The sequence below is a fragment of the Spinacia oleracea genome, chromosome 6 (assembly GCF_020520425.1).
Source record: "Spinacia oleracea cultivar Varoflay chromosome 6, BTI_SOV_V1, whole genome shotgun sequence".
Lineage (NCBI taxonomy): Eukaryota > Viridiplantae > Streptophyta > Magnoliopsida > Caryophyllales > Amaranthaceae > Spinacia > Spinacia oleracea.
The window spans coordinates 117200169-117219211 of record NC_079492.1 but is presented as its reverse complement, the minus strand read 5'-3'; the positions used below and the strand labels follow the sequence as shown (position 1 = coordinate 117219211).

Below are 19043 nucleotides of genomic sequence, written 5' to 3'. Positions count from 1 at the left end.
CTGAACAATCCGCAAAGCCATGAAGCATGTATAAAATATAGATTATGCAAACTTACATTCGAAGCATGTTTTCCCTAGTTTATCGATTCACGAACACGAACAAAGAACTCTAATTGTCGTTCCTCTACTTGGTTCACCGACACGTTCAGATCCGTCTTGAGATTCGTAGCTCAGACAATGCTCAAGAGTTTTTAGCTTTTTTGGGAAGAACAGTATGAACGGAGGCAAAACTGAAATTACGTAGTTTTAGAATAGTCTAGGGTTGGAAAAACATAAGTGTGTGGTGGTGTGTTATAATCCTAAGGTTATAAACTGACCGGCCAAGGCACAAGGCCTCAACCGGCCACACACACGCACCACAAGCCCACGAGCAGCACGCGGGCATCGAATCCATGGGCCTTGGGCTTCGCTGCTTTGCCTGCTACCTTGCTGCTCTCCGCGCGCGCACACGGCCACGCCTTGCGGGCTGGCTCCTCGCTGCAGGCGAGCTGCTGGCTCGTTGGGCCTTGCACGCGTGCGCGCTTGGCTCGATGGGCCGGCAGCCTCGTCTCGGCTCGTATTCGCGACCAACGCCTTACAGCCTCGTCCGGCCGGATGGATCATAAACACAGTTTCAAGAACACCATTCAAGAAGTAAGTTTTGACATCCATTTTCCATATTTCATAGTCATGAAATGTGGCAATCGCAAGGATTATCCGAATAGACTTAAGCATAGCAACTGGAGAAAAGGTTTCATCGTAGTCAACACCGTGAACTTGCCTGTAACCTTTTTCTACCAATCTAGCCTTGTATATGTATACAATTCCATCTTTGTGTTTCTTCAATTTGAAGACCCATTTGCATCCGTATGTGTAAACCCATCCTGTAAATCTACCAAATCCCAGACTTGATTTTCAGACATGGAGTCTATCTCAGATTTCATGGCCTCTAACCATTTAGTGGAACTTGGGATCGTCATAATTTTCTTGTAGGTCATAGGTTCATCACTATCTAATATGAGAACATCTAAGTGTTCAGTCAAGAGGACGCTTGTCCATATGTCCGGCTGAACCTTAGTTCTATGTGACCTACGAGGGGCAACAACGGGTTGAGGAACTACTCCCACTGGCTCTTCTAAAGGCCTTGGAGGTTCTTCACCTTGAACTTCTTCTAAATAGTTCTTGGTCCGTTGTTCGTCTCGAATCTCTTCGAGGTCTATTATTCTTCCACTTGTCAATTTGGAAATATGATTTCTTTCCAAGAAGAAAGGCACCGTCACGAGCAACGAATACTTTGTTCTCTGACTTGTTGTAGAAGTAATACCCCTTTGTTTCTTTTGGATACCCCACGAAGAAACATTTTTCATATTTTGGTTCGAGCTTGTCCGAAATCAATCGCTTGACATATGCTTCGCAACCCCAAATCTTTAGAAAAGATAACTTTGGAAGTTTCCCAATCCATAATTCGTATGGAGTCTTTTCAACAGATTTTGACGGAGCACGATTCAGTGTGAATACTTTTGTTTGCAACGCATGTCCCCAAAATTGTAAAGGAAGTTCGGCTTGACCCATCATTAACCTGGTCATATCGAGTAAGGTCATGTTTCTCCGTTCCGACACTCCATTCCATTGAGGTGTCCCCGGAGTAGTCAATTCAGAAAGAATACCGCATTCTTTTAGATAATCATCAAACTCGTGGCTAAGATATTCACCTCCTCGGTCTGATCTTAGAGCTTTGATTTTCTTGCCATGTTGATTCTCTACTTCATTTTGAAATTCTTGGAATATCTCAAACGATTCAGACTTGTGTTTCATTAAGTAAATATAGCCATATCTACTGAAATCGTCCGTAAACGTTATGAAATAGCTGAAATCATCTCTAGCTTTCGTACTCATAGGCCCACATACGTCCGTATGTATTAGTCCTAGTAGTTCGATTGCTCTTTCTCCCACCTTTGAGAAAGGTCGCTTTGTCATTTTGCCAAGTAAACAAGATTCACATTGATCAATCTTCTCTAAGTCGAATGATTCTAGAATTCCCTTCCTTTGAAGTCTTTCCATGCGTTTTGTGTTTATATGGCCTAATCCACAATGCCACAGATATATGAGATCGGAATCACCAGTTTTAGCCTTTTTGGTATTTATGTTATAAATGTGTTTGCTCGTATCTAGCACATATAGACCATTTTCTTGTTGTGCTGAACCATAAAACATTCCATTCAAAGAAAAAGAACAACTATTGTCTTTAAATTGAAAACTAAAACCTTTAGAATCGAAACTTGAAACGGAAATAATGTTTCTGGTGATACTAGGAACATAGTAATAGTTTTCTAGTTCCAAAACAAAACCACTAGGCAAAGATATAAAATAAGATCATACGGCTAATGCAGAAATCCGTGCTCCATTTCCCACACGTATATCCATCTCACCTTTATCAAGATTTCTACTTCTCCTTAGTCCATGCGAATTGGAATATAAGTGTGAGCCACAACCAGTACCCAAGAAGTCGAATTTGCAAGATTACAATGTATAACATACATACCTAAAGGAGAAGCGACGTTTCCGTCCTTCTTTTCTTCCTTTCTCTTCAAGCAATCCCTCTTCCTATGCCCCTTATTCTAGTAGTAGAAGCATTCAGAGTCGGTAGGAGAACGAGACACCCTTTTCTGTTTACCAGAACTAGTGCTGTTGGACTTAGGTGTGGGAGCAGCCTTGCCCTTACCCTTCTTGCCTTTTCCCTTGCCTGATTTCTTGAAGCCCATGCCCTTACGCACCATAAGCACGTCATGCTTATTCTCTTGCTTGAGCGTCTTTTCAGCGGTTTTCATCATACCGTGAAGCTCAGTAAGAGTTTTCTCCATAATGTTCATGTTGTAAATCAACTTGAACTGATCATATCCACTATGAAGCGAATAGAGAATGATGTCAATGGCTATTTCATTTGAGACGTCGGAATTTAGAACTCTCATATTCTCAAACATTCCAATCATCTTAAGAACATGCGGGATCACTAGTTCTCCTTTCTTGAGCTTAGTCTCAAGGATCAACCTCTGAGTCTCGAATCTTTCGACTCTGGCCTGATCCTGAAACATGTTCTTCAACTACGAGATAATTTAGTAAGCATCCGAGTTAATGAACGTTTTCTGAAGTTCAGGATTCATGGATGCAAGCATCACACATTTGACATCCCTGTTGGCCTGGATCCAACGGTTAAGGGCATCTTGAGTCACCTTCAGCCATGCGGCCTCTGGTAACTCTTCCTCAAGGACATATTCTTTTTCCTCATGCATTAGAACTATTTGCAAGTTCCTTTGTCGGTCGAGAAAATTGTTGTCGTTCAACTTCTCTTTGTCGAGAATTGAACGTAGGTTGAATGAGTTGTTATTGTTTGCGGTCATTTGATTACTACATTTGAAAATAATTTGGAATAAATAACCATTCATAATCTTTAATAACTTTGAAGTAAATGCGAACATGCAATCATTAAAGCTATTAAACATTTCATTCATGCAAAAGCAAAACATGGTCCAAAATTAAATGAAACGATTCCAAGACCCTAAAAGTCCTAAATCCTTAAGCACCTTTGGCATTTCTTAAGTCTTTTAAGATTCTAGGTAAGCAAAACCTATTGCTAGTAATCTCCAAATTAATCTTGGTTAATAAATTAATACCATAATTTATCCCATTGTCACAACATATGGCATTGTTGTTTGAGTTAAAACCATAATCAATGTGTTCCTTTGGGATACCATACCATCTAAGTCAACTAAAATAGCACCTCGCTTTGGCGGAAACCTACTACGTTAGATCCTTAGATTTTTGTAAGTGCTTGATTTGGAAGGGAAACTTTAAACTCAATATTACTTTGGACCTAGTTGTTTCTATGTTGGTTCGATTATTTAGTGAACTAAATCTAATCGAGCATACAAACAACATTCATGCATAATATACATTCATTCACAATATATATAGTGCATAAATAAACTTGGTGAACTATTATGGCCCAAAACTTTGTCTTGAAGCATCCAATCTTCTTCACCTTGTTAGCTTGGAATCGTCTTGAACTTCATTCAATATGCTAACTTAAAGTCCTAAACTAGAAATACTTGAAATAATGAAATAATGTAACGCCCCGACCTCTAATTCAATTATTAAATCATAATTAGCAGCGGAATTAACCTAATTTGGTCGGGACATTACCTGCCGTAATTCCCTCTTGGAAATTACAAGGCAACATCATACATAAGCCATAAAAACCTCCAATTTAATATGATAATCCTTTACATTCCCAAAATACAAGTACATAAATTACTAAAAGTCTTTAATTAAACTATTAAGACATTAAGCATAAACTAGGTGAATAATATTTAAGTGAAATTCCTCGCCACTACTCGTGTCCAACGTTCCCCGCAGTACCTAAAACGGAAAACAAAACGGTGAGCCGAAGACTCAGTAACGACTATCCTAGCAACGTAAAATTCATTTCAACTCATTTTATTTAATAACACAGGGAGAATAGAATAAGTAAAACAATTAATAAAACATCATACTTAATTCATTCATAAACTTTTAATGAAAACGTCATTCATAAACATTTAATTAACATGCTAGTTGTCGGCAAGTACGAACCGTGAAGGAATTCTCCACTGGGCCTGGGCCCATAAGAGCCTGGCCTCATCATCGCGACATGGGCCTGGGCCCTGAGCCTGGGCTCATAAACCATGGGAGTCTGGGCTCGTAATCCATGGGTGGACAGGTGTCCGTGGTGCATGCATGACCGATAGATAGGAAGATGGTAGTTTATATACCGCCAGACAAACCAGGTCTTTCACTTTCATTTATCATGTTTTATGTAATTTTTACCAAGCCTTGGCTTGTGTTTCAGTTGAAATAACATAACTCTTTTATATCATAAATCATCATTTTGATCCTGGGATCAATAAAAAATATCATTTCTTCCATAGCATTGCATAAGCATCATTTTATGAGAAAACTCAATCAAATCATATTATAAGAAACGATTCAAACAAATCATACTTCATCCCACAATCCAGAAAACACATAAAAACATTCAATTCATAAATTCAATCATAACGTCATAATTTCATAATACATTTTTAAGGGGATTGCGGGTACTAGCAATAGCCGTTACCTCAACCGTCGTTTTACACTTCCCGTTTGATGGATCATTCTTCCTGAGCTCCAAGTCCGATTTCTTTCAGAATATTAAATCATTCAATTAGTTACTTAAAATAATAAATAATCTAAAATCGATATTTTTATAAATAATAAAATATATAAGTAATGAATTTATAAATAACGAATTTTAATAAAAATATAATTTCATAAATTTAACGAAAATATTATTGTTAATCGAAATTTCAAAAATATAATTTTATAACTCATAAATCGCTTTACATGAAATTTACTTAAATTACCTTTTTGTTAACGCAAGCTAGTAACTTAATTTTAGTAAAAACCGAAAATTAAATATATTTTCCTACCTGAAATAATAAATAATTTTATTTGTAATTATTTATATAAATATATATTGAAATACTTTATCAAATTTATTTAGAAGAACATGAAAGGTAAATTCATAAATCTGAAAATAGAAATAGGAAATGAGCTTACCAAAACCCAAATATTAAAATTGGGCCCAACCCTTTTGTTTTGGGTTTGATAAAGCAATAAAACAAGGTCTGGTATTTGGGTTCATGATAGTCGACCAAAAGAGGGAAAGGGGGGTGCGAAGCAGAGCACGAACAGGGGAGGAAAGAGGGGCGGCTGGGCGGCGGCCCTGGTGTCGCGGCAGCGCGAGACCGCGTGGGAGAATGACGGTGATGGTGAAGGTGGTTGGTTCGCGGCGGTGGAACAGCACGGAAGGGGAGAGAGAGGTCGAGCAAAGGAGGGAAATACAGGAAAGTTTGAGGGTGTTCTCCGGTCAGTTATGGGCGGAGGGGAGGACGGAATAGGGGAGGAGAGGAAGGAAGGGTGGGGTGACTCGACGCCGGAGGCGACGGAGCAGCAAGAAAGAGGGTGGTGAGTGGCGCGAAGGTGAGGAGAAACAAGGGAGATTTGCGTGGTGTTTCGCGGTGGTTCTGGGCCGTCGGACAATGCAGGGTGGTTGTAGAGAGGTTAGGTGATGGTGGTATTGGTGGCTGGAGGTGGTGGTGCTGAGTTGGTGGTGGGGGGTGTGGTGTTGCGAGGCGGGGGAAGGGGGAAGGCAGGGGATGTGTGAAAAGGGAAAGCAGAGGAGGGGGAGGCGGTGAGGGGGTGGTGTTCGGTGGTGCTGGGGGAAGACGGTGGTTGGGGTGGTAGTCAGAGGTGGTAGACAGTGGTGGTCGGTGGTTGAGGTGGTGGTCGGACGGTGGATGTTGGCGGTGGTGATTTGCGTCACAGAAGAACAAGAAGAGTGAGATTGGATTTTGTGTTTTGGTTGATTTATTGAAATTGAATTGGAAATTCTGATTTTTGTAAGTAGGTAGAGTGATGAAGAAGGAGAAGTCCTTGGTCTCCAAGGCAAGAATTTGGACTGATTTCAAAGAAAAAGGGGGAATGAAACATACGTGGAGAGTAGGAGGAAGAAGAGAAATGGAATTTTCTCCTCCAAGGGCATTTTTCGTAATTTCAGATGGTTGAACAAAAATTCAGAAATTTTGTTGCTATTTTTGGAAATTAAAAATAGAAATGTTTATCGAAATTAATTCATTATATATATATAGATGAGTAAAAGAAAACAGCTTCCAAATTTATTTATGGCTCTTGAGGAGCCGTATGAGGTGAATATCTCATATACGGTTATATATATATATATATATATATATATATATATATATATATATATATATATATATATATATATATATATAAATTTGGAAGCTGTTTTCTTTCACTCATCTAACTATCTGTTTTAACTTATCAACCGAATTTGTGAATAAAAAAAATATGATGCTATTCAATACATTTTATTTTTATTCTTAAAAACATAAAAATACATAGGTAAAGGTGAAGACCTATGTCTTAACGAACCACACGTAGAGATATGGATAACACACTTAGAGTTAATGGTATTTCATAACTAATTGATTGGGCAGCAGCCCGTAGACCACCTAAAAAGGAATATTTATTATTTGATCCATATCCTGACATAAGAAGTCCAATCGGAGCAATGCTTGAATCAGCGATCCATAAAAAAACACCAATACTGAGATCGGCTAGAACAAGGCGAGACCCAAAAGGAATTATTAAGTAACCTAGTAGAATCGATATGACTGCTATAGAAGGTCCAATACTAAATAAATATGTGTCCCCCCTAGATGGAAGAAGGTTTTCTTTAAAAAGCAGTTTTGTTCCGTCCGCTAAAGCTTGAAGAATCCCCAAAGGACCAGCATATTCAGGTCCAATACGTTGTTGTATACTTGCGGATATTTCTCTTTCTAACCATACAATTACTAGTACACCTATTGTAATTCCCAATACGAGAATCAAAATAGGGAAAAGCATCCATATAGTCTCATAAACCTCTTTTAAGAATTCCAATATGGAAAAAGAATTGATAGCTTGTACTTTTGTTGTTGTTGTATCAATTATCATTTCAACGATCAACTTCTCCCATAATGATATCTATGCTACCTAGTATCGTCATAATATCATCCAATTTCATTTTTTTAACTAACTGAGGAAGAATTTGCAAATTGATAAAATCCGGGGGACGAATTTTCCATCTCCAAGGAAAAACACTCTGATCTCCTATCAAAAATATTCCTAATTCTCCCTTTGGGGCTTCGACTCTTACATAAAGCTCTTGTTTCGACAATTCAAAAGCAGGAGATGGCTTTTTACTAATGAATCGATATTCAAAATCATTCCATTCAGGATATTTTATTCTGTTAAAGCGTCGAATTTCTAAATTCTCATAGGGACCCCCTGGAATTCCTTCTAGAGCTTGTTGTATAATTTTTACAGATTCGGCCATTTCACCGATTCGTATTAAATAACGAGCTAATGAATCTCCTTATTTTTTCCATTGGACTTCCCAATCAAATTCGTCGTAACACTCACAATGATCAACTTTACGCAGGTCCCATTGTATTCCGGAAGCGCGTAGCATTGGGCCTGATAAACCCCAATTTATTGCTTCTTCTCCACCAATAATGCCGACGTTCTCAACTCGTTCTAAAAAAATAGGATTTCGCGTAATAAGTTTTTGGTATTCAGTAAGCCCTATTAAAAAATAATCACAAAAATCTAAACATTTATCTATCCATCCATAAGGAAGATCGGCAGCTACTCCTCCAATACGAAAATAATTATGCATCATTCTCATACCGGTAGCAGCTTCGAATAAATCATATATTAATTCCCTTTCTCTTAAAATATAGAAAAAAGGGGTCTGCGCGCCAATATCGGCCATAAAAGGGCCGAGCCATAATAAATGCGAAGCTATCCGACTTAACTCCAACATAATTACTCTGATATAGCTAGCTCTTTTAGGTACTTGAATATTTCCCAATTGTTCTGGCCCATTTACAGTTATTGCTTCTGTAAACATAGTAGCTAAATAATCCCAACGTGTTACATAAGGCAGATATTGTATAATTGTTCGATTTTCCGCAATTTTTTCCATACCTCTGTGTAAATAACCCACTATCGGTTCACAGTCAATAACATCTTCACCGTCTAAAGTAACGATGAGTCGGAGAACACCGTGCATTGATGGATGGTGAGGGACCATATTGACTATCATGAGATCTTTTCTGGTAGTTGGTACAGCCATAGGTTTTTCCCCGATTCATTCTTTCACAAATTCATTTTTCCATGAATTGCTGAAAACAAAAAGACGTTCATCAAAATTCAAGATCTAATAAATCAAATAATTCAAATAATTCAAAATGACTCTTCAAATTAACGTGTTTTTAGTTCTCAAATGTTCAATTTACTAATTAATTCTTTATAACGTACTCCATTTATCTTTAACAAATAAGCCAGCAGTCGTTGACGTTTTCCCAGAGTTTTTCGTAGACCCCGCTGAGATGAATAGTCTTTTTTGTGCAATTCCAAATGTAAAGTAAGTCTTCTTATCTTATTGGTAAAACAGAATACTTGAAATTCAACAGAACCCTTGTTTTCTTCTTTTTTTTCATCCGAAATTACGGATATGAATGAATTTTTTTTCATAAATTCTTAACCTTCCTTATTTTTTTTACCAAATATAGAATTTTACCGATCAGTAATAATAATGCCAGCTATTTTAATCTGGTATACACAATACCTTATTGATTTATTTTATCAAAGAAACTTTGATTCATTTCGGATATAATAGATACGTTATCGAATTAGTATCATGTATAGGAATTGAATGTATAAGAAGGCGTATGTACATTTATTTATCTACCAAATATATCATCAATTTATTTAAAATTGTGGATACATATGTATTCTTAATATACTAAAACGACTTCCGTTATTAGTATCAAACCAAAAACGGTTCATAAAAGCTAAATCTTCTAATCGATAATTGGGCCAAAGAAAGAATTTTAAATTTCTAAGTGTATTTTTATCTCGATCAAGATCTTTTTTTTCATCAAAAAATTGATTACATATATATATATATATATATATATATATATATATATATATATATATATATATATATATATATATATATATATATATATATATATATATATATATATATATATCTTTAACGAAAAATAAATTTAGTTTCCGAATAAAATAAGAACGTTTAGAAATTATTAAAAATCTGAAAATAATTAAAATTTAAAAAGGTCGTTATACTCGTAAATATGAAATTAAATTATAAACTGAAAAATAAATTGTGTAGCAATATTAAAAAATCAAGCGAAATAAAACTTCGTTAATTAAAATAAAGTTCGAATTTAGGATTTAAAATGATTTTAGCTAAATAAAAATAATTAAGCATAATTAATCGAGTTTTAAAAATTCGGGGTATTACAAATAATTACATCAAAATTTCAATGGTACGCAGACCATATTTAAAACTTTACATTTAAAGATAAAAAGGTTCGCATACCGTATTTAACTATCCTAGATTGGTCATACTAGTCATTTGAGTACCTGCAATACATAAAATATACATTCTATGCATTCATATATTCATATCCTAAAACGAATGGCCCAAATAAATATGCAAGTATTTACATGATTTATTTAAAAATCACGTTCACATAAAACGCGTCCTAAAAGATTAATCAATTCCGAGTTATTAATCCTTAGAATTTATTCTAATCAAAATTTAATTTAATTAAAGTAATAGTGCCCTACGAAAATAATTAAAATAATTATTTCATTTTAATTTCATTAAGCGGCTCCCACTCAAACCAATATTTTATTTCGAATAATATAATTTTAGATATTTAATTAAACTCACGGCACGGCCCAAGTTAAATAAAATAATTAAATAAATATCCACCGTTAGCCATTTTCATGCGAAAAATAAATTTAAAGCCCAAACGAGCAAAATTGCCTATTTTGTGCAACGCGGGCTAGGCTTGCGCCCAGCCCAACATCGCCAAGTGCGTTGTGTTCGTGCGAGGCCACGAGGAGCAAAGCCCCTCCCTCGCAAGTCCCATCGCACAACACCGCAGCCCATAGCTGCTGCTAGCTAGTCGCTGCTCGTAGGCCAAGGCATCAATGATGCCTTGCTTGCTCGTTGCTCGCAAGCCAAGGCATCGACTGCCTTGCTCGCTGCTGTGGTCAGACGGCTGCCTCGCGTTGCTGCGCCAAGCTGCGGGAAGGCAGCGCGCATGTGCTACGCCGAGCCACACGCACCGCACACCCCTTGTTCCGTGCCTTTGGCTCGTGCCATACGAGCCAACTAATTAAAATAAATTAATTTAACGAAACCATATTTGCATGAGTTATTTTTCTGGATATTCACAAAATTAATCGTTTTTATTTTCGAAAAATAACAAAGTGGGTGATTTAATCAATTTTTCAACAATCCAATTTTGCAAAATTTATTAAATCTTGGCTAACAATATTCAAATTTAACGAACGAACAATTTCAACAAAAATTTGAACATTTTTTATAATCTAATCCAAAATTTTAAATCGTTCTAAACATTTAAATTTCAGATTTTTACCAATTTGCTTTAAGTGACGATTAAAATAAACGAATCTAATCAAAATTTTAATCCAATAATTTTTAAAAACTTCCAATTTATATGAAATTATATTCCCTTTCCCAATTAACCAAATTTCCAGATCTAAATTATTTGAAAAATCAATTTGGGATCTAAAAATTACAAATTCAGGGAAAATGCAATCAGGGTTTATACTTAACATTTATGGCCGAAAAATTTACTATAATTTTAAAATATACCCAAGAACAGTGGGGAAAATTTTCAATCAATTCCGAGTAGTTTAGGTCGTGAAATTAATTGAAAGTTTTTCCAAAATTGTTAATTTAATTCGTTAATTAACAAAAACGCCCAAAAACCCAAACTTTGAGGCCTGTTTTTGGGATTCTGTTCGCAAGAGTTGATCTTAGAAAATCGTTTTCAATTAGATTAGGGTCAGAAAAATCGAAATTCCGACACTTTTTGAATTCAGAACATATTATACGATTCATCCAATAATCCAAATATTTCGTAAATTCAATAAAAAATCAGAAAATTTTCGACAGCATACAAAAACATATTAATCATTCTAAAAAGTACTTTAATACATAAGTCTCATGATACCAGTGTAGGGGAATACAGTTAAATACATATTAACATGTGCGGAACAATCCCCAAAGCCATGAAGCATGTATAAAGTACAAATTAAGCAAACTTACATTCGAAGCGTGTTTTCCCTAGTTTATCGATTTACGAACACGAACAAAGAACTCCAATTGTCGTTCCTCTATTTGGTTCACCGACACGTTCAGATCCGTCTTGAGTTTCGTAGCTTAGACAATGCTCAAGAGTTTTTAGCTTTTTTGGGAAGAACAATATGAACGGAGGCAAAACTGAACGTACGTGGTTTTATAATAGTCTAAGGTTGGAAAAACATAAGTGGGTGGTGGTGTCTTATAACCCTAAGGTTATAACATGACCGGCCAAGGCACAAGGCCTCAACCGGCCACACACACGCACCTTAAGCCCACGAGCAACACGCGGGCATCGCAGCCGTGGGCCTTGGGCCTCGCTGCTTTGCATGCTGACTTGCTGCTCTCCGCGCGCGCACACGGCCACGCCTTGTGGGTTGGCTCTTCGTTGGGCCTTGCGCGCATTGGCGCTTGGCTCGATGGGCCGGCAGCCTCGTCTCGGCTCGTATTCGCGACCAACGCCTTACAGCTATTATTTATCTTATCATACTTGACGAATCACCGTCTTACGATACGATTATTCGTTTCGCCTAGCTTACGAATATTCGCGATACGATATACGATACCGATCCAACGTCATATCATATATTTATGTTTTTCCGAACTAATTCCCGAAAAGCTATTAAATGAATTTCCGATTCATTTAATCAGGTGATCTGTTACATGTCATTGGTGTGACCTTATAGGTTCAATCAAGAGTAATCTATGAGCCTAATATAGATTAGAACTCACTGGTCCAAAGCATTGCTCCAGCTAGCTGTTCCGATCACTTGATCTCACTGAATTAATTGTTCGTAATTAATCTGAACCTTAGTATTAGACTAATGCACCTTGGGTGAAGGACACATTTCCTTCACAAAGAACATGTGGAGTAATATTAAAGAACATATAGAGGTATACCAAAGAGGAATATTAATTGTATGATTGATTTTGTGGAGCGCTAAAAGCCGCCCCATATTACTCAAAATCGCCCCACTATTTTCCCTTATTTTCCATTAGTACCCTTACCTAATCTTACTTTCCAATTCTCTCACACCACCCCACCACCTCCGGCCACCATCGCCGGCCACTACCTCCAGCCACCACCATCACGACGCAGGCGACAAAATGGTCGAGTCTTCACAAGAGTTTTTTTTTGTCCGATTTTTGTTAGAAACTTATGCATTTTTAGCTTGTACCATTGTACAAGCTTATGAATTTTAAGCTTGTACCATGGTACAGACTTATGAGTTTTTAGCTTCGACCATGGTATTGACTTATGCAATTTAAGCTTGTACCATGGAAGAAGCTTAAAATTCATAAGCCCATACCATGGAAGGAGCTAAAAATTCATAAGTCTATATATTTTTTTTCGATTACATTAAATCAAATGCAACAACAAATCAAAATCTTAAATAATATAGACTTATGAATATTTAGCTTGTACCATGGTACATGCTTATGAATTTTTAGCTCCTTCCAGGTACAAGATTAAACTGCATAAGTCAATACCATGGTCGAAGCTAAAAACTCATAAGTCTGTACCATGGTACAAGATTAAAATTCATAAGCCTGTACCATGGTACAAGCTAAAAATGCATAAGTTTCTAAAAAAAAGTCCGGACAAAAACAAAAACTCTTGTGAAGACTCGACCATTTTTTCGCCTACGGCGTGATGGTAGTGGCCGGCGATGGTGGCCGGCAGTGGCGGCGGCGGTGGTGGTTAGATTTGAGGCGGGTATATAGGTAGATGTTGAATGGGAGTAAATAAAAAAGGGTATATGGGTAAATGAATGGGGCGGTAAATAGTAAGCCTCTTGATTTTTTACAATACCAAAGAACATGTAGATGAATACCAAAGAAAATGTAGAGGGATACCGAAGAACATTTTTGACGAATAATAAAGAACATGTAGAAGGATATTAAAGAACATAGAGGTATGCCAAAGAACTATGTAGAGAAATATTGATTATCCACTTAGATTTAAGGGAACAATAATCATCCAATTAGATTTGTAAAAATCAATTAGATAATTTTATCTAAGCATCGAATCAACCAAAATATTAAAAAAAAATCCTTCATAGTTTCAAGTTAATTTCATACTGACTAATAACCAACCATAAAAGGAACAATAATTATCCACTTAGATTTCTAAAAATCAATTAGATAATTTTTTTTACTAAGCACCGAATCTGCCAAATATGAAAAAAAAAATCTCTTCCTACTTTCATGGTAATTTGATACTTACAATTAACTGTATTTCCCAACGTACAAGCATCTCTAAATTTTTTTGTTTTTCTTGTTAATTAATTAAAATGTGAATATTGCTTAAAACTACGTCATTTTGAACGGGGTGCACAATGAGCACTGTGCACCCCGTTGTATAATCCAATTTGCGTTCTACATCCCTGCGTCACTCACCTCTTCATAATTAATTACAAGAAACCAAAATCAATTACTTCCTCTATTCATTTTTACTCAAAATGTTTATCACTTTCACGCATGCCAATGCACAACTTTGATTATTAATATCTTTAATTCTATTTAAGCAAAAATTATAAAAAGTTAATATTTCGACAATACACATTAAGACGAATCTAATAAGATCTCACATGACTATGTTTTACCTTACGTAAAAATCACCAACAATGATCAAAGTATAATATGTGAATAGTGTAGAAATCACAAACGTTGCGAGTATTAAAAATCAGAGGAAGTATTATTTTGTGAAGGTAAATCTTGGAAGATTAATTTGGCAAATGTCGGTGGAATTGAGGAGGTTAAGTGTGTTATTTTTGGAGATTATTGGCAAGGAGGCCGCCGAAGAAGGTGAGTTGAGTTCTTCAAGGAGAGGGATTTCGTCGGAGAAGAGGCCACCGGAGGAGTAGGCAATGTCATGGTGAGGTGGGAAATCGACAGCCATGGAGGAAACGGGCAGAAAAATGGGGAAGAGAGAAAAGAAAAAGGATAAAATTAGTTAATTAAGAATTTAGTGGAATAATTGAGATTGCTTAGGTGGATGACGTCATTAAGGGTAGTTGGTATTATGTATTGAAATAGGAGTATTTTTATGTACTATGAAAAGTTGAGGATATTTGATGAATTTCTTTAAAATCCGGGGGCATTTCATGAAAAAACCGTTAATACGAAGTAATCTGAACATTTTATTGAGGAAAACCCATGTCTTGCATGAAATTGTATGGTAAACAAGACTTACGGAGTATTTCATTTAGATTTTCTATATTTATACTTTGTATAAATTTATCTGTCGACTTATTTAAATTTATCAAAACCTATTTTATCTGCAATACGTTAATTTTTTTTTTGTAAAAACCTATCTAGCATTTAGTAACACATTAGACTATACACTAGTTCTATGGGTGAGCATAACTGGGAATCCTGATAAATTTTCAAGACTCGAAACTTGTTGCAACATGTTCCTGAAAATGAAATTCCTAGAACCTGTTGTAACAGGTTCTTGAAAATGAGATCTAACATGTTCTGGTTCAGGGTACCCTGTCATTTTAAAAATTTAAATAATCTAATTTATTGAAAAAAAATCTACTTTATGGTTTGGGCATTGATTGTCTTATAGTTTGAGTTTAAATTGTAATTTTGCATTTATATTTTCCAAAAGTTAGCTTGAATTGTATTATTTTGGGCATATGAATCACTTTTATATGGCTCAGTCTCTTATTTTGGGTAATTCGTATTAGAATCGGTGTGTACAAGGTATCCAACAAGGTACCCATTCCTAAAAATTGAGAATCATAACCTGTTGCAACAGGTTCCCTATTACCCGGAACTGAAACCTGCACAACATGTCTCGCTTCTAGAACCGCATGTTTTGGTTCCAGTTCAAGGTACCATGACTTTTTGCTCACCCATAAAATACCACGACACCCACGACATACCAAGCTGGCTGACTAATGAACATGATAGCGTTTACTCCCTCCGTCCCTTAATACTCGCTCCGGTTTGACCGGTGCGGAGTTTAAGATATTTGAATTGACTTATTTATTTAATGAGTGTTAGTTGATAGTGGGATATTTTTTTAATATAGTTAATGAGAAATGTGTAAGAGGTGGAGAGTGGTGAATGGGGTGTGAATTTATAAATGATTTTTTATAGGGAATAGGGGTGTAGGTGGGGTTAGTAAGTAAGTGTGAGAAATAATATAATATTGGTATAAATTTTCATTTATAGAAGCGGTGCAAGTATTAAGGGACGACCCGAAAAGGAAAGCGGTGCGAGTATTAAGGGACGGAGGGAATAGTAATTAAGCAAGTGTACGACGGTTTGAATACATTTTTAGCCTTTTTTAATTGATGTTTATTCACCTTATTTCACTTTATTTAAGAAAAAATAAGGAGAATCCATGACCCGTAATAATAAGTGCGGATAAATACAGTCATACAGGGTAACACACACTTACAATCTGACGGCTGACCTTGTGGTTTATTCCGCAAAACCCACAGTTACCCCCAGGGTAAGTCCAGTCACTCTACCCTGGGCTTTGATTGGTTTCTCTTATCCTAGTAGGATCCTAGTCATGCCTAGTAAGAATGAAAATTTTTGAAGCCCAATTTGAATTTGAAATTCAAACTTAAATTATTAATCTTTTCCTTTATTTTGTCTGGTTATTGTCGATGAAAACGATGAAAGCTGAATTTTTTTTGGGTCTTTTAATTCAACAGCAAAATTCCTATATTGTAGATCTTGTTGATTTACTAGATTATTGTAGTATATGTATGTCTAATCTATTCGTTCTCGGTGATGTCGAAGTTGAATCCAGTAAATTTTTTTTTTTCGATGTTTCCAAAGCTGGAAGTCGATTTGCTTTGGTTCGATGTTTCCTATGCGATGCTTTGTTAAAGCGATGAGTTTTATATACGTTTAGTATTGTACTCCATTGTTTCTGTTGAGATGAAGATCACAAACGTAGAAGACGATGGATTAAATTTTGATATAGAGAACAAAAAGCTTACAAAAGAAAATGTCAATGTAGAAGACGAAGGGTTTTTTTTAAAAAAAAAATTGGGGGGGAGGGGTAAGTAATTAAGTGTGCGTCAATATTATTCTCTATGCCAAAATCGAACCTCAGACCTCTATGAATGCAATGCTCTATATTCAGTGTGAAACCATTGTGACGTGAGGCCAAAGCCATTGACATTTTGTTGTTAATATTGTTTTTGTACTTTAAGTGTGTTATTGTTTTTTTCGTCCATGGATTAACTTTTTTAATGTGTACATTTCGTGTTTTATTTGCCCACATTTATTGACTATTGCAATTTGTACAGTTCATGTTATATGTAATTTTTTTATAATCACTATTTTATTGTGTACATTGCATGTTATACTGAATTTTATAATACTTTGCCAAAATGAATTATTTTGGGGTAGAGTAAGGTAATATTGCATTTTGAAATGCACGTTATTTTTTTTCCTCAACACCAAGTTTCGAACCCATGACCTCTGGTAACCGATGGGCAATGCTCATGTTGTAACCATTGTGATGTGAGGCCGAAGCCATTGACAATTAATCGTAAAAAATGTATACAAAGTTGTTCTGCCATATTAAATATGGGAATTTAAAATCTGAATATATTTTAATCCCATGAAATATATGATAAGATACTATTGAAAATAAAGAAGTAAGATTCATCTTACTTAGTATGAGTATTAAGCAAAACACAATAATATTATATATTAGGCTTGTAGCCTCAAAAGGTTGGTTCTATCAAATTACAGCACACAACATATTGTTTGTCAATCCTACGAAACTATTATACAAGCTTAAGTTGCTAAATATTTTCCTAAATTAGTTAGTTAGGGAAATTGCGTGTAATATACCAAAAGCGCAAAAACCCGCCATTAAACACATTGGCCTAAGTAGTACCATAAATCCGAAACCTAATACTGACCGAAGCTCGTCAACACCAATCCCAAATGTTCTCCTTCTTCTGTTCCATCATCGAAGACGTTTTTTTCCTCTTCATCGTCTGTTTCCCAATCCTCCTCCAAGAAGGTGCCCCCATGATCACCTTTAATTTTCTTCCCTTTACCACACAATTCTAAAACCATGTTAAGCACACAATATTCTTGAGGGACAACACCTTCCTCGTTAAGAAAAGCATCGTCTAGAGTATACTCATACATCATCCAATTGGTGTTACCTTGCTTGGTGATGTGAAACTTTAACGTTTTAACATACCCTATAATGCGAGATCCAATTTTGACAAACTTGTCTTTTCCGGAGACTTTCCAAAACCCCCCATTGGCAGCTCTCATTGATCTTTGGGCTATCAGGTGGTTAATGTTTGTTGGTGTGATGAAATACCAAATTGCATTACTCTTTTTGAGAGGCGAGAGCAATGGAAGATCACATGGATTGTATCTATACACGCCAAGCTCACTAATGTATTCATCACCATACGATTTACCAACAACCTTTCTCTTGAGGTAATACAATAGTAGTTCCTGATCCGTAGGCCTGAATCTTAAGCCTGGACGCCTAAACAATTTTTTGTTCTACAAGAATTAACAAGAGAACTAGTATTAAGGAAAATGTGCAAAAAAATTAAATCGATTCTTATCGTGTGTATGTGTTGTTTATAGTAAAAAAAAACGTAAATTGTGACCTTACACAATGCACCTTACATAAGGCAGTGTGCTAAGTTGCCAATTAACTGAATGCACGCAACTAGGATTGTCCAATTTAATGTAAAGCTATGTTAATGAAAATTAATTATGTACTGAAATTTGGAACTATAGATCAAATTAGTTTACTTGAAAGATTTATACCATTATGAAAATGATGAACATAAACAATTCTCCAAATCAACCGCTCAATTAGCAAGAACCAGTGGAAATTGGATTTCATCCCAAAAATTAGGGTTATGAAAAAGTACGAAATTGACAATATAATCAAATTAATTGCTTTAATTGGACCCAAACATCGTACTTAAACCCTTTAAAGAACACCAAAGCACACAATTACTTGTCCAAAAAACGAAATTAGTATCTAAATTCCACAAAAACATCACTAATTAGTAGTATAAGATGTAATTCATTATATAAATGACAAAATAATCAGTAATTAACCTTAGTATTTGGAGATCGTGCTCTGTTCAATGGTTGTTCTTGATCGTTCTCCATCTTTCTTTGAATCTATGTTGATGTTGATGGTGTTTTTGGTTGATGTAGCGTGTAAAAGAAGTGTGGAGTG

At 35.8% G+C, this 19043-nt stretch overlaps 1 protein-coding gene across 1 annotated transcript; it reads right to left on the bottom strand.

Annotated features, from left to right (window-relative positions):
* Positions 1 to 7002: 7002 nt before the first annotated feature.
* Positions 7003 to 8899, bottom strand: LOC130462802 (NAD(P)H-quinone oxidoreductase subunit 1, chloroplastic-like). Its single transcript, XM_056831723.1, has 3 exons — positions 8480 to 8899; positions 7615 to 7657; positions 7003 to 7547 (listed from the first exon to the last, which is right to left on the bottom strand). Exons 1-3 carry the CDS (start codon positions 8756 to 8758, stop codon positions 7003 to 7005), a joined length of 867 nt encoding a protein of 288 aa, XP_056687701.1. The 5' UTR covers positions 8759 to 8899.
* Between the last annotated feature and the right edge of the window lie 10144 nt (positions 8900 to 19043).

Bases quoted from the DNA above. Each gene is read 5' to 3' on its own strand.
- LOC130462802 (XM_056831723.1), bottom strand. From the start codon at position 8,758: ATGGCTGTACCAACTACCAGAAAAGATCTCATGATAGTCAATATGGTC. The intron at 7,658-8,479 runs GTACCTAAAAGA...ATTCTTCCTCAG, and splicing joins AACAATTGGGAAATATTCAA to TTAGTTAAAAAAATGAAATT. The intron at 7,548-7,614 runs GTAGCATAGATA...CAACAACAAAAG, and splicing joins TGATATTATGACGATACTAG to TACAAGCTATCAATTCTTTT.